The 18,819-nt window shown below is 45.2% G+C and overlaps 1 protein-coding gene across 15 annotated transcripts in view; it reads left to right on the top strand.

The window, feature by feature from the left end:
* Nucleotides 1–18,819, top strand: part of Deup1 (deuterosome assembly protein 1) — a 62,397-nt gene that overhangs the window by 36,071 nt on the left and 7,507 nt on the right. For 4 of the 15 annotated variants that reach the window (XM_008765933.4, XM_039081353.2, XM_008765935.4 and 1 more), the window contains 4 exons: nt 370–475; nt 4,815–5,009; nt 6,324–6,410; nt 13,997–14,322. In XM_008765933.4, coding sequence (XP_008764155.1) covers nt 370–475; nt 4,815–5,009; nt 6,324–6,410; nt 13,997–14,322 — 714 coding nt within the window. Of the gene's footprint in view, nt 1–369; nt 476–4,814; nt 5,010–5,899; nt 6,084–6,323; nt 6,411–7,234; nt 7,373–13,996; nt 14,323–18,819 lie in introns of those variants that run through there. The other 11 variants (XM_063265330.1, NM_001014087.1, XM_063265332.1 and 8 more) reach the window with 7 other exon arrangements.

Raw genomic sequence — 18,819 nt, 5'->3', positions numbered from 1 at the left:
TCCAACCTTTAAACTAATTCTCTCTCCACCATTTTGAGATTTGGAGCTGTGGTTTGCTTCTGTGTAGTTTATGCTTTGGATATTGGGAACACCCTCAGACCGTCTCTGGAGAGCCAGATGTTTATGCTCATTTTAATATATGGTTGAAAGACCTATTAACCGTTCCCTTTCCTCCCATTAAAATGTACTTGCTCAGAGACAGAACTACTCCCAAGGCTGGAATTATTAGGATTCACAATTTTTATAGCTAGCAGTGTTGTCAACCATATAACAATATATCTCTTCAGCGTCCATGATCAGTACTAACAATATAATTACCAATTCACCAAGTTATGCTGAAGTATTACCTGCTTTATTTGTAATTTGTAGAGTTGAGTCATCATATTCCCCTTCTACTAAAGAACCAGAAAGGAAAAGAAAGGAGCTGTTTTCAGTGGTCTCGGATCAACCCAATCATGAAAAGGAATTAAACAAGGTACGGAGTACGACAAGATCCATTCTCCCAGCTCTAATGTCTCTGCATAAAATTGGCTCCAAGCTCTCCTCCATCCTCCTCTCCTTTGCCTGATGTATTTCCTCTGAAAGCCATAATCGGCCAAGTGGTTAATTCTGATACTCTGTGTGAGCACAAGTCTTCAGTTATTCCGCCATGGGAGAATCCAGTGTGGGGTGTGCCCTTGTGAGAGAGCCCAGGCTGCTGCTCAGTGCCTGGGTGACCTTGGGGGACTGACCTGCCTAAGGGACCTCATCTAGGATGTGGTTAGTACTGTTTGGATGGCTCATCCTTGGGAAGCATGAACAAATGTCTGTCACTCCAAATGGAGCACTGACTATAGGCCAAAGAAGAATTGTACTCAAGGCTCATTTGGTAAACCAATGAGTTTCCCATTGTCAGAAGGAGGCTGTGTGTGTGTGTGTGTGTGTGTGTGTGTGTGCTTACAGCATCATGTGTGATTCAAAGGTAGCTGCATTACTGAAAAGCCCATGAAGGAAGAGTCACACATCACAGAAACTGATCCTCGGGCTCCTGGCAGCCGCTCACTGCAGTCCCTGGTCTCAGCAACCATTGACTGCTTACAACAGTGCATGGGCTTCTCGAGCCTTCCCTTGCAATGTGTTGTTATTTTCCTGAGCTTTATGAGCGCTGCGTTCTGTACAAGAGGGAACGATTCAACTCAGAGGAAATATACAACTTCCACCACCCTGAGGTGATGACAGGTGTGAAATGAGCTGATACCTGCTGACACTCTCATGCGCCAGGGACACTGCCCCAAGGATTTAACATCTTACAAAGTAGATCCTATAGCATCCTCTTTTCACCTTTAAAAAACTAAGACACAGAGAAGCTGAAGAGATTCAACTTTACACAGATAATAATTGGTAGACACTAGTTTTGAATGTAGGCTCTGTCACCCCAGAGACTACCTCTGTTGAAATTCAAGCTAATGCAAATTACATACTGAGAACAGGACCTAGAGGATCACCTCACAGATGTGAGCTACTGATGGTTTGGGCCACACCTACATTTCTAACTAAGAGCCTAGCAAAGGCCAAGCACTTTGCCAGGAGCTAAAAGCCTAAGATGAGGAGGTGAGGAGGGTCTGGGCTTGGTTCTTACAGAGCCCTGCGTTCTTCATTCTTCTATAACCAATATACCTCCCTAGTAATTATGTTGTCAGTCTCAATAGGAATGCATTGGAAGGAAAGATCTTAACTAGGTGTAGTAATTCACACAAACAATCCTAATACTTGTAGGGGTTGAGGCAGGAGGATTGCCACAAGTCTGAAGCCATCCTAGGCTACATAGCAAGACCCTGACTCTACCCTTCATCCCCTTAAAGGCAGATCCTGGCAGAGATGGGTATCTAAGAATGAATGCAGTCGGGGTTGGGGATTTAGCTCAGTGGTAGAGCGCTTGCCTAGGAAGCGCAAGGCCCTGGGTTCGGTCCCCAGCTCCGAAAAAAAGAACCAAGAAAAAAAAAAAAAAAGAATGAATGCAGTCCAGCCTAAGAAATGTGTTATAGAGCAATTGTCACTTCCTCCCTCTTTCGAACACTGATACCACAGAATCCCACTGATTTTGCTGTTTTAAAAATGTAACTTTCAGCTGGACAGTGGTGGCCCATGCCTCTAATTCAAGTATTTGGGAGCCAGAAGTAGGCAGATCTCTATGAATATGAGGTCAGCCTGCTCTACAAAGTGAGTTCCAGGACAGCCAGGGCTACACAGAGAAACCCTGTCTCGAAAAACAAATATATAAACTTTCAAAAGCTGCTTTTTGCTGACACTCCATGAGACTGAGTCACAGTAAAAGGGAGTGTCTAATGCCATATATGACTACATGCTTCTAGACCTCCGAGGCTTCTGACAAACTCAGAACTGCAGAGTAAAGTCAGGAATCCTGTGTGAGTGAGACCAAGGTGAAGGAGAGGCACTGCCCTTTGCAGGGTGGTGGTGGACGGCTGGACTAGCTGGCTGCAGCTCCCAGAAGTATCTGCAAAGAACATTTCCACTCCACTGTGCTAACACTATCGAGGGCCATGTGCTATGAACCTTGGGCGTGGCTTTTCTTTTGTGGGTACAGAGCTGTTTTTACTCACTTATTTTGTGATAAAATTCACATTTAAAAAAAGCCACGTCATTGGAAGCACAGATAAGTAAATCTCATTAAGAAACACGTTCTGTGGAAGAGCACATTGTTTCAATATCTAACCACTGTAAACTAATAAAAATTTAATCCTCTTTCAGAATAGCATATTTATTTTCTTAATTTTCCCAGTTTCATCCTTAAGAGGCTGGTGTTGAAGTTTACCACAGGGACATGAACCATAAAATCCAGACTGTCAAACTGTAGAATGATATGGCTGGTTCACCAAAGAAACTGCCAGGAGGGAAAATGGAGGGGAGTGGGGATCAAAGAGATTCTGAGGGAGTGAGCAAGGTGGCCAGAAGATAGAGGGGCTTGCAGCTAAGCCTGATAACCTGAGTCCCATCCCCAAGACTCAAGGTAGAGGAAGGACCCAACACCTGTGAGTTCTCCGAACCTGCACACATGTGCCGTGGCATGCACGTGCACATATAAACACATGTAATTTAAAGAGACCCATAACAGATACTGGGGTTAGCACCCCTCTCTGAGACTCTTGATTTGGGGAGCTAGAAACTAGCTCCTGGTTCCTGTTTGCTGAATGGCAAAGTCAAGACCATGTGGTGTCTAAGACACATTTCTAGCCTTAACAATTAGAGCAGGAACAGATAAGGAGTGGATGGGACCCAGCCTGGGATCCAGCAGATTGGCCTCTGAAAGCAGCTACTCGGCATTAGGTCACCTTTCCTCAGGTGCCAATCCTGAACCTGGCTGTCCCAGGGTATAACCCAAGATGGATGGGGGCGAGGTTCTAGAAAGTGACTGCCTTTCGTGAGGACTGTAACTAGAGATTAAAGGAAAAGACCAAACAGAGACAAAGAGTGGCTAGAAAGGGAGCTGGCATGGTGAGATCCTAATCCAGCTTTATAGACTTGAGCATTGGAGATTTGGGACAATTTCACATCTGAATTCTGCCTGAAATTGTTTGGTGATATGGAAGAACTAGTCATTAAGATGCTAGCATGGGTTCCGGGAAGAAAGAGGAAAGACAGAAAGGAGGGGTGAGACCCTTATTCCTTTAGACATGTACACTGGGCTTTTAAAGAGAAAATACAGTCTCCTGTCACCTTTTAAGTTTCTGAATACATTCATAGAAGTTTCTTTGTGGATTTTCTTGACTTCCCTCTCTGGCCTTATTTCTTAGGGCACAGTTGGTCAGAACACACCAAGCTCCCTCAGTGCACATGGCTCTCTGGTCCCTACCCTTGGCTGCATCCTGGCTGGCTTGCATCTTCTCCTCAGTATTTTGTGTGATAACCTCTCCTCTGAGAAGACCAGACTGATACAAATCACACCCCCAGACCAGCTGGGTTAGGCACCCTCCAGGACATCCCTCACACGCAACTACAACCCTGTGATATAAATATGTTCGTTTTTCTAAGGGAGGAGAAGTGGTCGTGTCTTTAAAAGGATGCCGGGGTAGGGGGTGCAGTGTGGTATGAGCAATGGGGATAGAGAGCAGAGGGCCTGAGGGGGTTGCCCTGGACTGCTGCCGCCTGCATTTGGAAAGGTGAGGGTGGTAAGGAGCCCAGGTCCAAAAGTTTCTGCTATGAGAAAACTAGCAAAGATGATGAGAGACTCCAAGGGGTTACAAGAGGCCAGTAAGACATTCCTACCACCACATTAAGCTTCGTGTGTTACAATATGGTTCTGAGACATAGTGTGGAGTCACCGCTGCCAGCAGAATTTACGCTTCTTTTATTGTTTAAAAAATATGTAAATATAGCCAAGGACCATGAGTTTCGGTCTAGAATCTGGCACTTTCTCTTCCTATGACTCCAGCAAGATGCTTACCCTCCTTAGGCCACTGTTTCTCCATAGATGATGACCAGACTTTGTGCTGTACACCCATGAGCCCAGAGGCCAGAGCATGAGGAGCCAAAGATAGCCCAGTCTGGGTGTGCACGTAGACCCTGCCTCAAAACACAATAAATCACTAAGTAGCAATTTCTGTCAAGTCTGTCAGAAAGCTGAGTCAGTAGGGACACTGCACATGACAATGGTGAGGTATCTGGGGTTGGAAGGAAACTAACTTAGGGTGCCCCTTGTCAGTTAGCAATGATCAGAAGTAGGCCGTCATGGGCCACAGGTATTCTTGGGAGCCCAGCACACGCTGCAGCTGCGCTGTGAGGGAGGGGCTGCTCACGTCTCTGCTCGCTCTCACCAGATGAGAAGCCAGCTCTATCAGGAGGAAGACCTGTGCTCCGAACAGGAACGGATGAGGAACGAGATCTCCGAACTCACCCAGGAACTTCACCAGAAGGAGGTCACTATAGCAACCATCATGAAGAAAGCTGCCCTTCTGGAAAGACAGCTAAAGATAGAATTAGAAATAAAAGAAAAAATGTTAGCAAAGCAACAGGTATGTATACGTACAGGAGAGCACTCTCCAGGGCTGGCTCCTGCCCATGTTCATCCTAGCCTCGCCCTAGGTCTGTCAAAAGCCTTGGCGACTTGTCCCATAAAACCCTGAGCCGTGGACAAAAAGTACCATCAAAGAAACACTAGGGACCTAGCAGACAGCGCACACATGAGTGATCGGTTGCTTGCCGAGGTTCTCCTGCAGCTGTCTTTGCACATCGCACTGCCCTGTACCTTCCTCAGTCATTTGCTATAGGACCTTTCCATTAAACTGTTTTTTAGAGAGCAATTCCAGGTTGCTCGAAGATCCTGCCCCTCTCTCCATTTAACACATTGTCGTGTTTTAAACACGGAGAAAACAACATAAAAATCACTAAACATCCACTCAGCATGCAGCAGAGATCTTGAGTTCCACGTTAAAACCCTGCAAGGGATGCTCGCTCCTGCCATCCTCCCTATTCCTTCTGTTTCCTTGCTCTCTAATAATGTTAGCCTGCTTTGACAGCACAGGCTTTACGGCCCTTTCACTCTAAATGTAGGTGATTTCAGAGCACAAAACATGAATCGAGACAATTTCCATAAGAGCAGTTCAATCTCGTGTATGTACAAAAACAGAAAAGATTGGGCCTTCATCACGTTATGGGCCGCAGACTGACCAGTTTGTACCACACACACGGAAAGCCAGCACAGGGCACTTCGCGCACCTCAGGGCGCCTTGCAGTCAGGGGCAGCTGCAAGAACGACCCCTTTCGTTTTCATACTGCCATCTTTCCCGGACTTTGTCAGTGAGCATGTATCTTCTAATTCACAAACGTAAATATGTTTAAAGCAAGGGTTTCGTATAGTAATGAGCCAGGTATGGGGGCACGAATCTGTCATCCCAACATTCAGGTAGATGACACCAGGGAAAGAAGAAAGAGCTACAGAAGCAAGTCATAGGCACACAAGGGAGCAAGCCAGAACACCAGAAGGAGCGGATTAAAGCCATGTACGCTTACTGTAAACGTTAACTGGGCATTGAAGAAGTGCAACGGACAAGAGGATTTTCGAGAAGTTTTCTTCATTGTGATTATAATTCCTGTATGTGAGAAATGGAATTTCAGACTTGGTAGGGAAAAGTAAATATTTAAGTGTTTCAGATTTAGCACTGCTCAAACAGGAAGTTGGTGGGGGAGGAAGAGAACCCAAGTGGTGGGAGGGTGGATGTTTTCCTCCACGCCACAGAAAGGATTTGCACCCACCTGGACAGAGTTAATGAAGATGACGAGCTCCCATCGCGAGTTTTACACATGCCTTTTATCTGCTAATCTTTCAGATCTCAGACAGAAGATACAAAGCTGTCAGAACAGAAAACACACACCTGAAGGGAATGATGGGAGACTTAGACCCTGCACGGTACTTGGTAATGCGCTGAATTCATTCCCCCAAACTGAACAGGAGGTAGCTTGGCTGGTCAGGGCGGATCATCAGTGTGGTCACTGAGCATGCGCGCCAGGAGCGCCGAGCTGCGCACTGCCTACTGCACTGCCTACCGCAGTGGCTTGCCCAGGCTCGGACCCCTGGTTTGGGCTCATTTCTGATCATTTCTCAAACATGCAAAGCATGCAGTTTCCTAGCTTTTAATCCTGCAATTGCTTGAAACCCTATATCCTCGACAGCCGGAATTGGGTGCCAACCTTATGCTCAGAGAAACCCTCCCCTCAAATCCGAATCAGAATGATTTGTTCCGTTCTTGTTTGATTTATATTTGGCTGACTTGTTTTGTGGCTTGTCTCTTTCAACTTGATGACAATCAGGAAGTTGGCATGACCAACAGCTCAGGATAGAGCAAGCCAACAGTGTTTGTTAACCGAATATATGAATTAGACCCTGACTCTACCTGTTCTCATAAACAACTTAAATGGCTCCAAGCCTCTCACCTCCATTGTCTAGCAGTCGATGGTTGGATTTTGTAGAAGAACTCTTGTTGGTAGAAAATTGAAATATTAGCATTATTTGTTGTATTTTCTTTCATTCACTTAGAGAAAAGTCCTGCCATTATTTTTTTTAACTGTTCAAGGAACAGAAAGGTAACATAAAAAAATTGGGCACCATGGCTGCTTCAGCTAGCCTGTTCCTTTAGCCGTAATAATGAGAAGCAGGTCGAGGCTTGGCCAGCCCCTTCTGAAGCCAATGTTCTACGTCTGTCGTGTTGTGCACCTGTTCTCACATGAGTCCGTATTCCAGCATCAAGACAGTAGAAGCATCTGGAAGCACTCTCCCTTCTTCCTTGAGCATGGCTGTGGATCCTGTGATTGGAGCACAGATGGATAAAAGGGAAGCTTGCTGGTCTCCCTATGTGCTACATTAAAAACCTACCCGTCACCTCTGCCTTCTCCTTCCTTATCGTGGGACACAAAAATGAACCCCCGCTCCATGAAGATAGATATATTTGTACATATACATACACACATGCATACACATCTGTGTATATTGTATATGAATATATACACATATATTGAAGTGACATATATACATATGTGTACACATACATAGAATATATTACATATACATACATATGTACATCAGTTCAATCCAAGTGTTTGTATATATCCCAGGTCACCACAGTCCAGCTGAGGGACTTCACTTTGCTCCTGGAGGCTTTTGGCTTTGACCCTCTGTATCATCTGCTTTTTAAAGGAGTCAAACACACAAAGATAGAAAAGCAGCTGCTAATCACCCACATCCACCCCGCCGATTCCCCAACAGCAGAGGGGGCTGTGCTAACAAGCAAGCGGTGGCTCCTGTTGCTACACACACACACACACACACACACACACACACACACCATGTGCACAGCCAAGATAGGGTGATAGACTCCACCAATTAGATGAGTAACTCGAGCTTTGCCCAGAGCTGACCCCCTGCTGTAGTGCTAGGGAAGTTTATACTCACCCTCTGTACATAACTGAATTAAACCAATATGTGCAGGCAGGTGACTTCACAGCACGGTCCCTGCTTCAGCCTCTCTACCCCTTCTCTTCCACATCTTGTTCCAAGTGCCAGGCAGTAGACAGCAACTACTCGGTTTGCATCATCACTTCGTGTATTTACACACCTACATAAGCACACATACGTGCTTATCTGGGGATTTTATCATTAAAAACTGAAGGCCACGGGGATAAGTGGATGGCTCAGAATTTAAGAACATTTGTTCTTGGATAGGATGCGATTCAGTTCCCCACTCTCACTCGGCCGCTCCCTGCCAAGTCCACTTGCAGGAGATCTGACACCGGCTTCTGATTCCTTCAGGCTTCTGTATACGAAAGGTGCAAGGTGTGTGAAAGTGTGCAGTACACATACTCACTTGCGCGCGCGCGCACACACACACACACACACACACACACACACACACACACAGATATTTTTTAACTAGGCTCACATACACAAATATACTTCTGTGTATCTTATTTTGTTTGCTCCAAAGTGCCTCTCTACACCAACCGGCTCAAGCATATTTGCCCTTCGTGACAGTTTTATAATATTCCATGGTATGGTTATACCAAAAACTATTTTACCCCTAGTGTATTCGAAAATTTTTCATATTTTCACCTGAATAAATATGTCCTAAAAACATCCCGGCATGCCTGTCTGGAGCAGCTTTCTATAAGTTTGTTTTCACCCAGGAGAAGTTTTAAATTTGGCTTGTCAAAGGCCACCGTCTCTCGATAGGTGCCTTGGGAGCTCCCTTCTTTGGTAGCAGGGCTCTCCACATGCACATACAAGGTTTTGTATTTTTTTCAGAGGTTTTATCTTTTACAACCAATTGCTCGATCCATTTAAATTGTACTTTGAAACGCACTATGTAAGAGCACAGTTAAAATGTTCACACAGACCAAGCTCGATGTACCAGGTTTCTCCTCGTAATTTCCTGCGTGTTCTATCTGAAATTGAATTCATTTTTGTATTAACTTTGAAGACTTAATGTTTTTATTATAATAAGATATAGCATGACTTCCCATTTCCTTATAACACGTTTCCCAATAATGTAATTTTTCTTTAACCAGTTCGTGTTTTCTTCCTTTAAAATTATTTCCCAAGTTATTTACAGTTCTTGTCACTGTTATAAATGGACTGTTTTGCTTTTAGCACATTAAGCAGCTAATTGATAATATTGAAGAAAGTTCAACTTATTCTATGCCTTCTGCAGGACACGGAGCAAGTGTAGTGCCCCCCCCCACACACACAACCCACACACATACCCCCACCCCCCCACACCCCACACCCCCTCCCACACACACCCCCACCCCCCACACACACACCCACACCCCCCACACACACACACCCACACACCCACACACACACCCACACACCCACACACACACCCCCACCACCACACACACACCCCCCACACCCCACACACACACACACACCCCACCACACACACACACCCCACCACACACACCCACACACACACACACTCACACACACACCCCCACACACCCACACACACACACCCCACCACCACACACACACCCCCCACACCCCCCACACACACACACCCACACACACACCCACACCCCCCCACACACACACCCCACACACCCCCCCCACACACACCCCACCACACACACACACACCCACACACACACACACCCCACCACACACACACCCACACACACACACACACCCCACCACACACACCCACACATACACTCACACACACACCCCCACACACCCACACACACACCCACACACACACTCACACACACACACACCACCACACACACCCCACACACACACACCCCACACACACACACACCCCCACACACACACCCACACACACACACACACCCCACCCCACCCCACACACACACCCCACACACCCCCACCCCCACACACACCCACACCCACACACACACACCCCACCACACACACACACACACACACACACACACACACACACACACACATCTGTTCTCGTTCCACTGCCTTCGACGAGACCTCTGGGGAAATCTTGAGCCATGACAGCACTTGCTGGGAAGTTTTCCAGTTTCTGACTATAAATGTCACATTTTGGGAGTTTTGAGGGATGTAAATTTGTTTTCCATTCATGACCCTGGGTTGTTCTTTCTGCTGTACTGTGAAATGCAGCTGCTATAGTGTCTCTCTGAGCCTTTTCAACAGATGACTCTGTGTGAGTCTCCCCTTTCTTTTATTGATGTGTTAGGGACCATAGTTGACATATTTCCTGATTTTGTCCAAATGAGGTTCCTGAGATAAATCTTCCCAGTCCTAAATTAGCTTGATGCCACAGTGTGTTTGCTTAAAAACAGCAGGACATAATAACTCACAGAGGACACCAGGAGGAGGCCATTAGTCCCAAACAGATGCCCTCAGGGCCACACTCCTCTGATCTCTGTGCTGGATCCCTCCCTCTTCTATCTCAGTGTGCTGTGGTCCCATGTCTGAATTGTCCCACGGTCCTCTTGAGTCAAATTTTCCCTTTTGCCTGGGGAATTCAATTCAGGACTTCTGGGAAGCCCTTGTTTTAAAATAAGGTCATATTCTGAGGGACCAGGGTTAGGACTTCAACAGCTTTGTAGGGAGCCACATTTGGCCCATAGTTGTCACGCTCGGTCAGTTTTAGCACAGTACTGGCTTGGATGTGATGATATTTAAAGTAAGGTTTGGCCACAACTCGTTGCAGTGGTTTTAAAGTTACACTGTTTTTAAACTCGCAGGAGGTGTCTGGCTATGGGATGTCTACTGCAAAACTTAACTGAGATCAGCCTTTACCTTTCTGTCTCCGTTCATTCAAATCTATTTTTCCCCCTAAGGTCACTTGGATAATCTGTATCTTTTTAGAAAATGTGTCTGCTTCAGTTTATTTCCTTACTACTGAGGTTAGTTAGAGCCTACAACTGCATACCAGAGTTCTGTTGTTAGGTTTTCCTGTTTGAGATAGGGTCTCGTTACTTGTCTGAGGCTGGCCTTGAACTCCTGTCTCAGCCTCCTGCGTGTCAGGGTTCCAGACATGAACGGTCATACCCAATTCTGGTCTTAGTTTTCTTTCTGTCTCTTGGTCTTGGATAATTGAACACACTCTCTTTCATTTGTTTTGGCTATGACTCACACATTCTGCTTACTAGCACGTAAAGGTAGGGGCTTTGAGGGTTCTATTACTTGAATAAATTTGAACCTTTATTTTTATTTTGTTTGTATGACGGTTTGCATCTATCTGTGTCTATGTACCACAAGTGTGTGGTTCCTGTGCAGACCAGAATAGAACATCAGACACCCTGGGACTGGAATTGCAGGTGACTGTGAGCTATTCTATGGGTGCTGGGAAAAGCTGAATCCTCTGGAAAACCAGCCAGGCCTCTCACAACTGAGACCGCTCTCCAGCCCCCTATTTTATTTATTATTGGAGTTTATCAGTTTCCAATTGCTGGTTTATTTTACTTTGTTACACTTTTCAAATTTTATGAAAAAAAGACTATTATTCGTGTTTATTAAAATTCTGTAAGTATAAAAATCCACAATCAGATTACTTCAGCAATAGTTAGATAAATATAAACTTAAACTTTGCCTTAGGCAGAAAGAAACAAAGCTATATGCGTCATATTCAGCCTTCTAACATTTGTGATATTTGGATAATATTAAAATAGTAGTTGGTTTTCCTTTCCCGTTTTGTTGGGTGGGGTAATGTGTGTCTGAAGGCCGCATGCGTACATCGCTCGCAGAGACCGGGAGCGTGTCTAACTCCCTGCAGCCGGAGTTAGGAGTTACCGGTTGCTCAGAGCTGGGGGCCTCTGCGAGAGCGGCAAGCACTCTTACCCAGTGAGCCATCGCTCCAGCAGCCCCACTACTTGAAATTGGTCCTATCTAAGCAAATGCAGCTTTGAGAATGTTTCTGGCTGTCTAACTCTGAAGGTCTCTGCTTCCTTCCCTAGAAAAGAAAGTTGGCCAAGATGCCCGTGCAGTGGTGAGAAACCCACTCTGTGGGCAGCTCCCTCTAGCAGTGAAGGAAGATTGGCCGGGTCAGTCACAGGATGGGTGGCTAAGTCTCTCCAGGTGTCAGGGAGATGCTTAGAGAAGTCCTGAGAGTCTTCTCCCAGAAGCCAGACCTTCCTCTGCACTTCCTAAGCTGCCATAGTCGGCCATATTAATATGGCGGCATGAATGAATACCAGTGAGCAGTTATTGACAATGTGAGGAGTTTGGAGTGATTGTGATTGTATTATTCTATGTCAATGCTTCTCAATGCTTGTAAGAAAAAAGAAATGTTTAAGCTCCGAGCATTTAGTTTTCTAGGCCTCAAACCTCAACTGTTTGGAGCTTCAAAGGTGACGAGTCGCTTGAGTCAAGCATTTTATGCTAAGGTATTGCCCTTCTGATCCCAGAGAACTGCTGTACCGTCAGCCCCAGTGCAGCTTGGGATGTTCAATACACAGGACTGGGAGGACGGAGAGGACAAGAGAGCGCCGAACACAGCTTTCCTAGGACTGGCTGTGTGAGAAGAGTCTGTTTTACAAAGCTTTATGAGAAGAACACACACACATGTGCACGTATGCACATACAAGCAAGCAAGCATTCACAGAGTGAACACACACACACACACACACACACACATACACACACACATACACACAACACACCTGCCCTGAAAACTTCCTGCAGTGTCTAATTAAAACAGCCTGAGAAATCTCTAAGCCTCTTGCTTAAACCATTCATTTTGGGATTTAAATACATTTCATTTCACAGCCTCAGAGTGGGGCATTAATATATCGGGCAGCAGAACTCCACTATAATCGACTGTGCTCCCAATGTACAGTGCTGGCTCTGTCTCAACTGTAAGATCAATGCGGCAAAATGGCCCAGATCTCGACCCCGCTCCACAATAAGTCCACCATGTAATTTGTTACATCACCAGCAGTGGGGCTGAATGTTTTAATCAATATGCAATTTGAATAATTGGATAATTTATTATTTTTACTGTCTTCTCTAGCTTTATAGCAAAACGAACTCAAAATGAGGTAAAGAATTAAATGTGAAATAATGAAATCATAAAACACATAGAAGAAAGTGAAAGTAATGTTTAATAGTTCTTATAAAAGAGGCAAAGAGGAACAGGCAAAGGAAAGGTGGCATTTTACTAAATTACAGCAAAGAAGTTCCTTTTCAGAGAAACATGGCTCATACCACAATTAAAACTTTAAAAATACCTTTTAAAAATCAGGAAAAAAAAACCATATTTTCAACCAAGCAGAGAAACTCAGGATCTCTCTCCTAGTGTTAAAACACATTCTGATATTAGTAACCAGCAACTCCTAAGTGGGAAAACAGCCAAAGAATACAAGAAGCAGCCGAGACCACATAGAGTGAAAAAAGACCATGTATACGCACGCAACTTCAGCAACCAAGGTTGCTGCTTCTCAGCCATTGACAAATTCGACGAATAGTGGTATTGAATTGTGAGTGGGTTAAAATCCGACGAATAGCGGTATTGAATTGTGAGTGGATTAAAACAAGACCTTTAGGTCACTATTGGTGGGAACTGATGAGATTCTTTTCAGGATTTATTTTCATTTTTATTTCAGTGTGTATGTTATGTTCATATGCCCTTGGAGGCCAGAAAAGGGTGTCAGAGCCCCTGGAGTTGGCATTCCATGTAATTGTGAGACGCCCAGTGTGGGCGCTGGGAACTGAGCTCAGGTCCTCTGCCCCATCTCTCCAGCCCTGAATGCACGAGAGCAATGTGGCACAGGAGTAGCATTGCCATTGAGGTCCCCAAAGGCCTTCATTCAGTTTGTCCTAATGTTCTAAAGGACTGCCAGCGAGGAACTCTCAGCTCTATTGATGACTTTGAAACAAGACTCTATTCTCAAGAATAGGAGTGATTAAATAAACTGAACACCTCTTTAATGCAGCCATTAAAAGTCTTTTAAAATGTATCTCAATTAATTTATTAATACCAGTAATTTAATTTATCTCTAAAATCTTTAGGGGGAACAGAGTTCACAAAAAACACATCGCCCAGCTCAAATGAAAGGGCCTTGCCAACCTAGGAGTCTAGACGTGGAAAACGAGTGTCCCGTGTCCGTCCACTCAGTGGGGGTCTATTTTACTCCCCAGACTGTGGACTTTAGTAACAAGGAGCATTCGAGGCACACATCAATTAACAAGCTTGAATACGAGAACGAGAGGCTCCGAAGCGATCTCGCCAAGCTCCACATCAATGGAAAGGCAGCGTGGTCCAATCAGAGCAGCTATGAAGGAGCAGGGGCATACATCTACCAGAGCCAGCTGAAAACGGAGACCGGTGGAGACAGGTATGCTGGCTTGGCCATAAAGAAGAGACATTTAGAAATCCCTTGGGGGAAATGTATACGTAATGTAAAGCGACGACCTCCGCAGGCGTTTGTAGCCTATGAGGTGGTGACAGCACAGGAGCCTGGATGCCCTGTGTAAAAAGTACTGAACCTTTGTGCGAGAAGACGTGCTCCACAAGTAACTATTTGTAGTATTACTACTTTTTTAACAGCATGAGAGTGGGGAAAGCTAGAATTTACTCTGTTAAATCTGATGTTAAAGCAAAACAGAGAACATGGGGAGGTGTCACTTCTTCCTGTCCTCCCATGATGCAGGTCCTTGGGGTTGTCATTTGTGGTGACTTAGAGCTGGTCACGGCAGTGAGAGCAGTGCATGGAAGAACAGTGAGTGCTCTCCATTTTACCCCCATGATCTCTAAAATGGGTCAGCTCACATCCCGAGTGGATGTGTTAACAATGAGCCATGCTAGCGAACTCAGTTTTAACTAAAGGTCTCTGGAGGCAGACCACTGCTTCCTCAAGCCTACAAAATGCTTGGCACAGCAACTCTTTTCCCATAGCACTTCTCAGGGCCATGGAGACGCTGGTTTATTGTGGGTTTGTGGGAAGGGCTATGGTATGCTGGCTTCGTCACACCTGTCCGACATGGGCCTTTTCATATTTCATGCTGACTCAGAAGGTCCACACTCACTGCAACTTAACCTGACCTCAGAAACCTGACAGCATGAACACCTAGCTGTGTTGTCACGGTTTCCTGTCTGTAGGGTGTTAGTGGAGATTGTATGAGGGGATCCATGTAGTATGTGTAGTTGCATGTGTGTTCATCACCATCACTAATATTATTAGTAATTTGTATTTGCAATATTAATACCTTAGTGATAATTCACGGTGGCTAAAATGTGTATTTTGGTGACCAAGCTAATAGCTAAACCTGAAGCTTGAAGGTGATGCCAGGGCTTTTCTTAGTAGCTAAGCAAAGTCTATGGAACCAACCAAAATAGGGGCCAGGGAGTCTGCTCAACATTCTTTTCTTTAAAGATTTATTTATTTCATGTGAGTGCACTGTCACTGTCATCAGACACATCAGAAGAGGGCATCAGATCCCATTACAGATGGTTGTGAACTACCATGTGGTTGCTGGGAATTGAACTCAGGACCTCTGGAAGAGCAGTCAGTGCTCTTAACCACTGAGCCATCTCTCCAGCACCTTCTGTTTAACATTCTTAAGACTTTAGAGCAGTGTTCTCCCTTTACTATCTCAAGCCTATGGATACTAGGATGGATTCTTTTCAGTTTTAGGTTTATTTTTATGTATATATGTATGTTTTGTCTGCATGTCAGTACGTGCCCCATGTGCATGCTGGGTGTCCACCAAGGCCAGAAGTCAGGGATGGATCCCCTGACACTAGAGTTCCAGATGGCCGTGAAGTACTACCCAGGTGCTGGGAACCAAACCCTGGTCTTCTGCAAGAGCAGCAAGTGTTTCTAGAAACTGGAGCCACCTCTCCAATTCCAAAGATGGATTCTAACAATTGCTTTTTGAAACTAGCCCCGAGTCTCTCCAAAGTGCTAAATTGACCCCTCTGTAGAAAGGGGAGAAAGAGAATGAGGGCAGGTCAAGGTACAATGGTGGGGAAACCTTGGTTAGGGTGTCATAGTGGTGGTACTACAATGAGGGCGCCCTGATGTGGGTGCCGTGGTGAGGTGTCATGGTGGGGTGCTGTGGTGGGGTGCCGTCCGTGGTGGGCATTGTGGTGGGGTGCCATGGTGGGGTGCCGTGGTAGCCATGCTGTGGTAGTGGTGTTGTAGCTGGGAGTGCCATGGTGACAGGAATGTCTAGTGTCCGAGTGGGGTTGCCATGAGGAAAGCGCCATGGTGAGAGTAATGTGTGGTTGTCATGGTGTGGGTGCCATGGCAGAGACTCCACCACGGTGGTAGCGACGTGGTGCAGGTGTCATAGTGGGAGTCTCATGGTTGGAGAGCCATCATCGTGGAGGTGCTGTGGTGGGGTACCTGGAGACTTCAGTGGACACAGTGTGGGGAAATGAGGAGGCCCTGGCCACATCAAAGCTGTCTGATGGCGGAACACGTCACTCTCAGTAGCGCTGGAAACCCACTCTAAGAGGTCATTTTCTAATCCGGAATAGGAACCCCACAAAGTGCTTCACTCCTTTCAGTCTCCCAGAGCAAAGCACAGCCCTGAAGATGCCAGACTGGGTTGTGTGGCTGCAGGCTGAGTCACTGAGGGCTCTGGGCTCCCGCCTCTCCCCTCACTCCCTGGAGCACCTCTGGTAGCCATTACTCTGCAGTTACTTATTTCAAAAATATTTTTCTTGGCCCTTCACCTTCCTTTGTCAGGCAGTATAGCATGTATTAAAAGTGCCCAACAAAAACAAGACAGTGGGGGACAGAGGCAGGAAGAGGTAGAGGGCTCAGCAGGAGATTATCTTAATGAGCAGCCTAGAAAACTGCTCCCACTGCCAGTTCCGTTGGCTGAAAGTTCCATTAAATTTGTTTTAATGCTTTGTCTGATTTCAGTGTTTTTCAGTGACCTGGTTTTGAAAAGAAACAGCATTTCAAATGTCCTGAAAAAATTATTGCCATGTAAAACCCTCAATGGGGAAAAGTTGTTGCAATGTGGGGACACTTTGAGTTCAGCAGTGAAAAGGTAGAGAGCAGGTAGCTCCCTGCTGGTGCCAGCAGTGGAAGAGGAAGTCTCCTTTACGGCCTGCCTCAGGGAGTCAAGTAGCAAAAGCTGTATGTGCATATGCGTGTGTGTGCATTCATGTATGCATGTATGTATATGTATGTATAAATATGTGGTATATATGAGTATATGCATTTGTATGGTATGTGTGTGTTTTGATTATATATGTATATGTGTATATGTGAGCATGTATGTGTCTATATCTGTGTGCATATATGCACATATTATATATATATATATATTGTTTATACATGTATATATTGTTGTGGGTCTGTGCATGTAGGGTATATCCAGATATTTGTCAGGCATAAGTTAACCAGAAAATACCCATCATCTTTACATATCAATGGGTTAAACTATTTGGAGAAGGAAAAACAAAATGGCTCCACAAAACTTCAAGGTCACAGTCTAAGGAATTAGCCCTTGTCATGGAGGAAGATCCGAGCAGTCAGTGATTTAAACAACCTGACTTCTGTTGTCTTTCACCCCTTTTTTTTTTTTTTTGGTTCTTTTTTTTCCGGAGCTGGGGACCGAACCCAGGGCCTTGCACTTCCAAGGTAAGCACTCTACCACTGAGCTAAATCCCCAGCCCCTTTTCACCCCTTTCTGAAGTGATATTTTAATGTTCACTCACTTGAAATCTGAAGCACTTTTAGGTGATTCAAAGCATTTAGTTTCTAGAATAATAATATACTCATCACTCTAAAATTTTTATGAGACATAATGGAATTTGGTTACGATGCTCTGAATAGTGTTCTTAAAAGACAGTGTTTTGAAGTTGCAGGATAATTTACAGCTGATTTAGAGTACTGGGGCCCAGAACTATTAATGTAAAACTAATTTTAATGACAAACCAATTTTGTAATAAATGGAGCTTGTCTTTATATGAGAATACACACTTCAAAGTGAAGTCACAAGGGCTGGAGAGATGGCTCGGTGGTTAAGAGCACTGACTGTTCTTCCTGAGGACCCGAGCTTGGCTGCCAGCACCCAAATCAGTTGACTCACAATCTCCTTTAACTCCAGTTCAGGGGACTTGACTCCCTCTGACCTCCACCAGCACCTGCACACAGTTGGGACACATTAGCCCACCCAGGTGCACACACATATAGTAAACCCATGGTTTAAATTCTTATATCATGAACCGAGAACAGATTAGTAATCGGAATATTAATCAATAAGATGGAGTCATATCTAAGTAATACATTGTTTAATAGGAAAACCCCACAAAATTAGCAGGTTTGTCATTACTCCTTGCCAGGTCCCTTCTCAAGGTTTGAATCTAGACGCCAAAAATAAACCTATAATCTATACTGTGTTATGAGCCAAGAAGGAGCAGCAAAGGTTCCAAGACAGGAGACAGTACAGGTCATAGAATAGGGAGCTTTTGGGGAGTGAGGAGACAAGGCTAGGAGGAGCTCAGTGATAACGGATAGAGTCTCATCCCTAGCTGGGACATCATCCTGTAGACCAGGAGAAGGAGCTGGAGAAGAGGCGGGGCCACAGGTGAGAGACCTTGACAACTGCAGTCAAGACCCCACACTCCCTGAGTTGTGCCTCCCCTCCCAGCAGTGAGCCTGCCGTACAGAGCAGGGCCTAGGGACAGCTAATTGAACTGTTCAACCTGTGAGTGGATATTAAAAGCCCTCTGCAGTCCTTTTTAAGCCCACTTTAAATTGATATGTGCAGCATTCTGTGCAAGGCAGTTTTATGAAGTATTTGAATAGCCATGTTTTAGAAGAGCTCTCAGCTATGAACATGATTTAAGCCAAAGCACTTTACTTCATAAT

Source organism: Rattus norvegicus, chromosome 8 (assembly GCF_036323735.1).
Source record: "Rattus norvegicus strain BN/NHsdMcwi chromosome 8, GRCr8, whole genome shotgun sequence".
NCBI lineage: Eukaryota > Metazoa > Chordata > Mammalia > Rodentia > Muridae > Rattus > Rattus norvegicus.
This window is presented reverse-complemented; position numbering and strand designations above follow the sequence as displayed.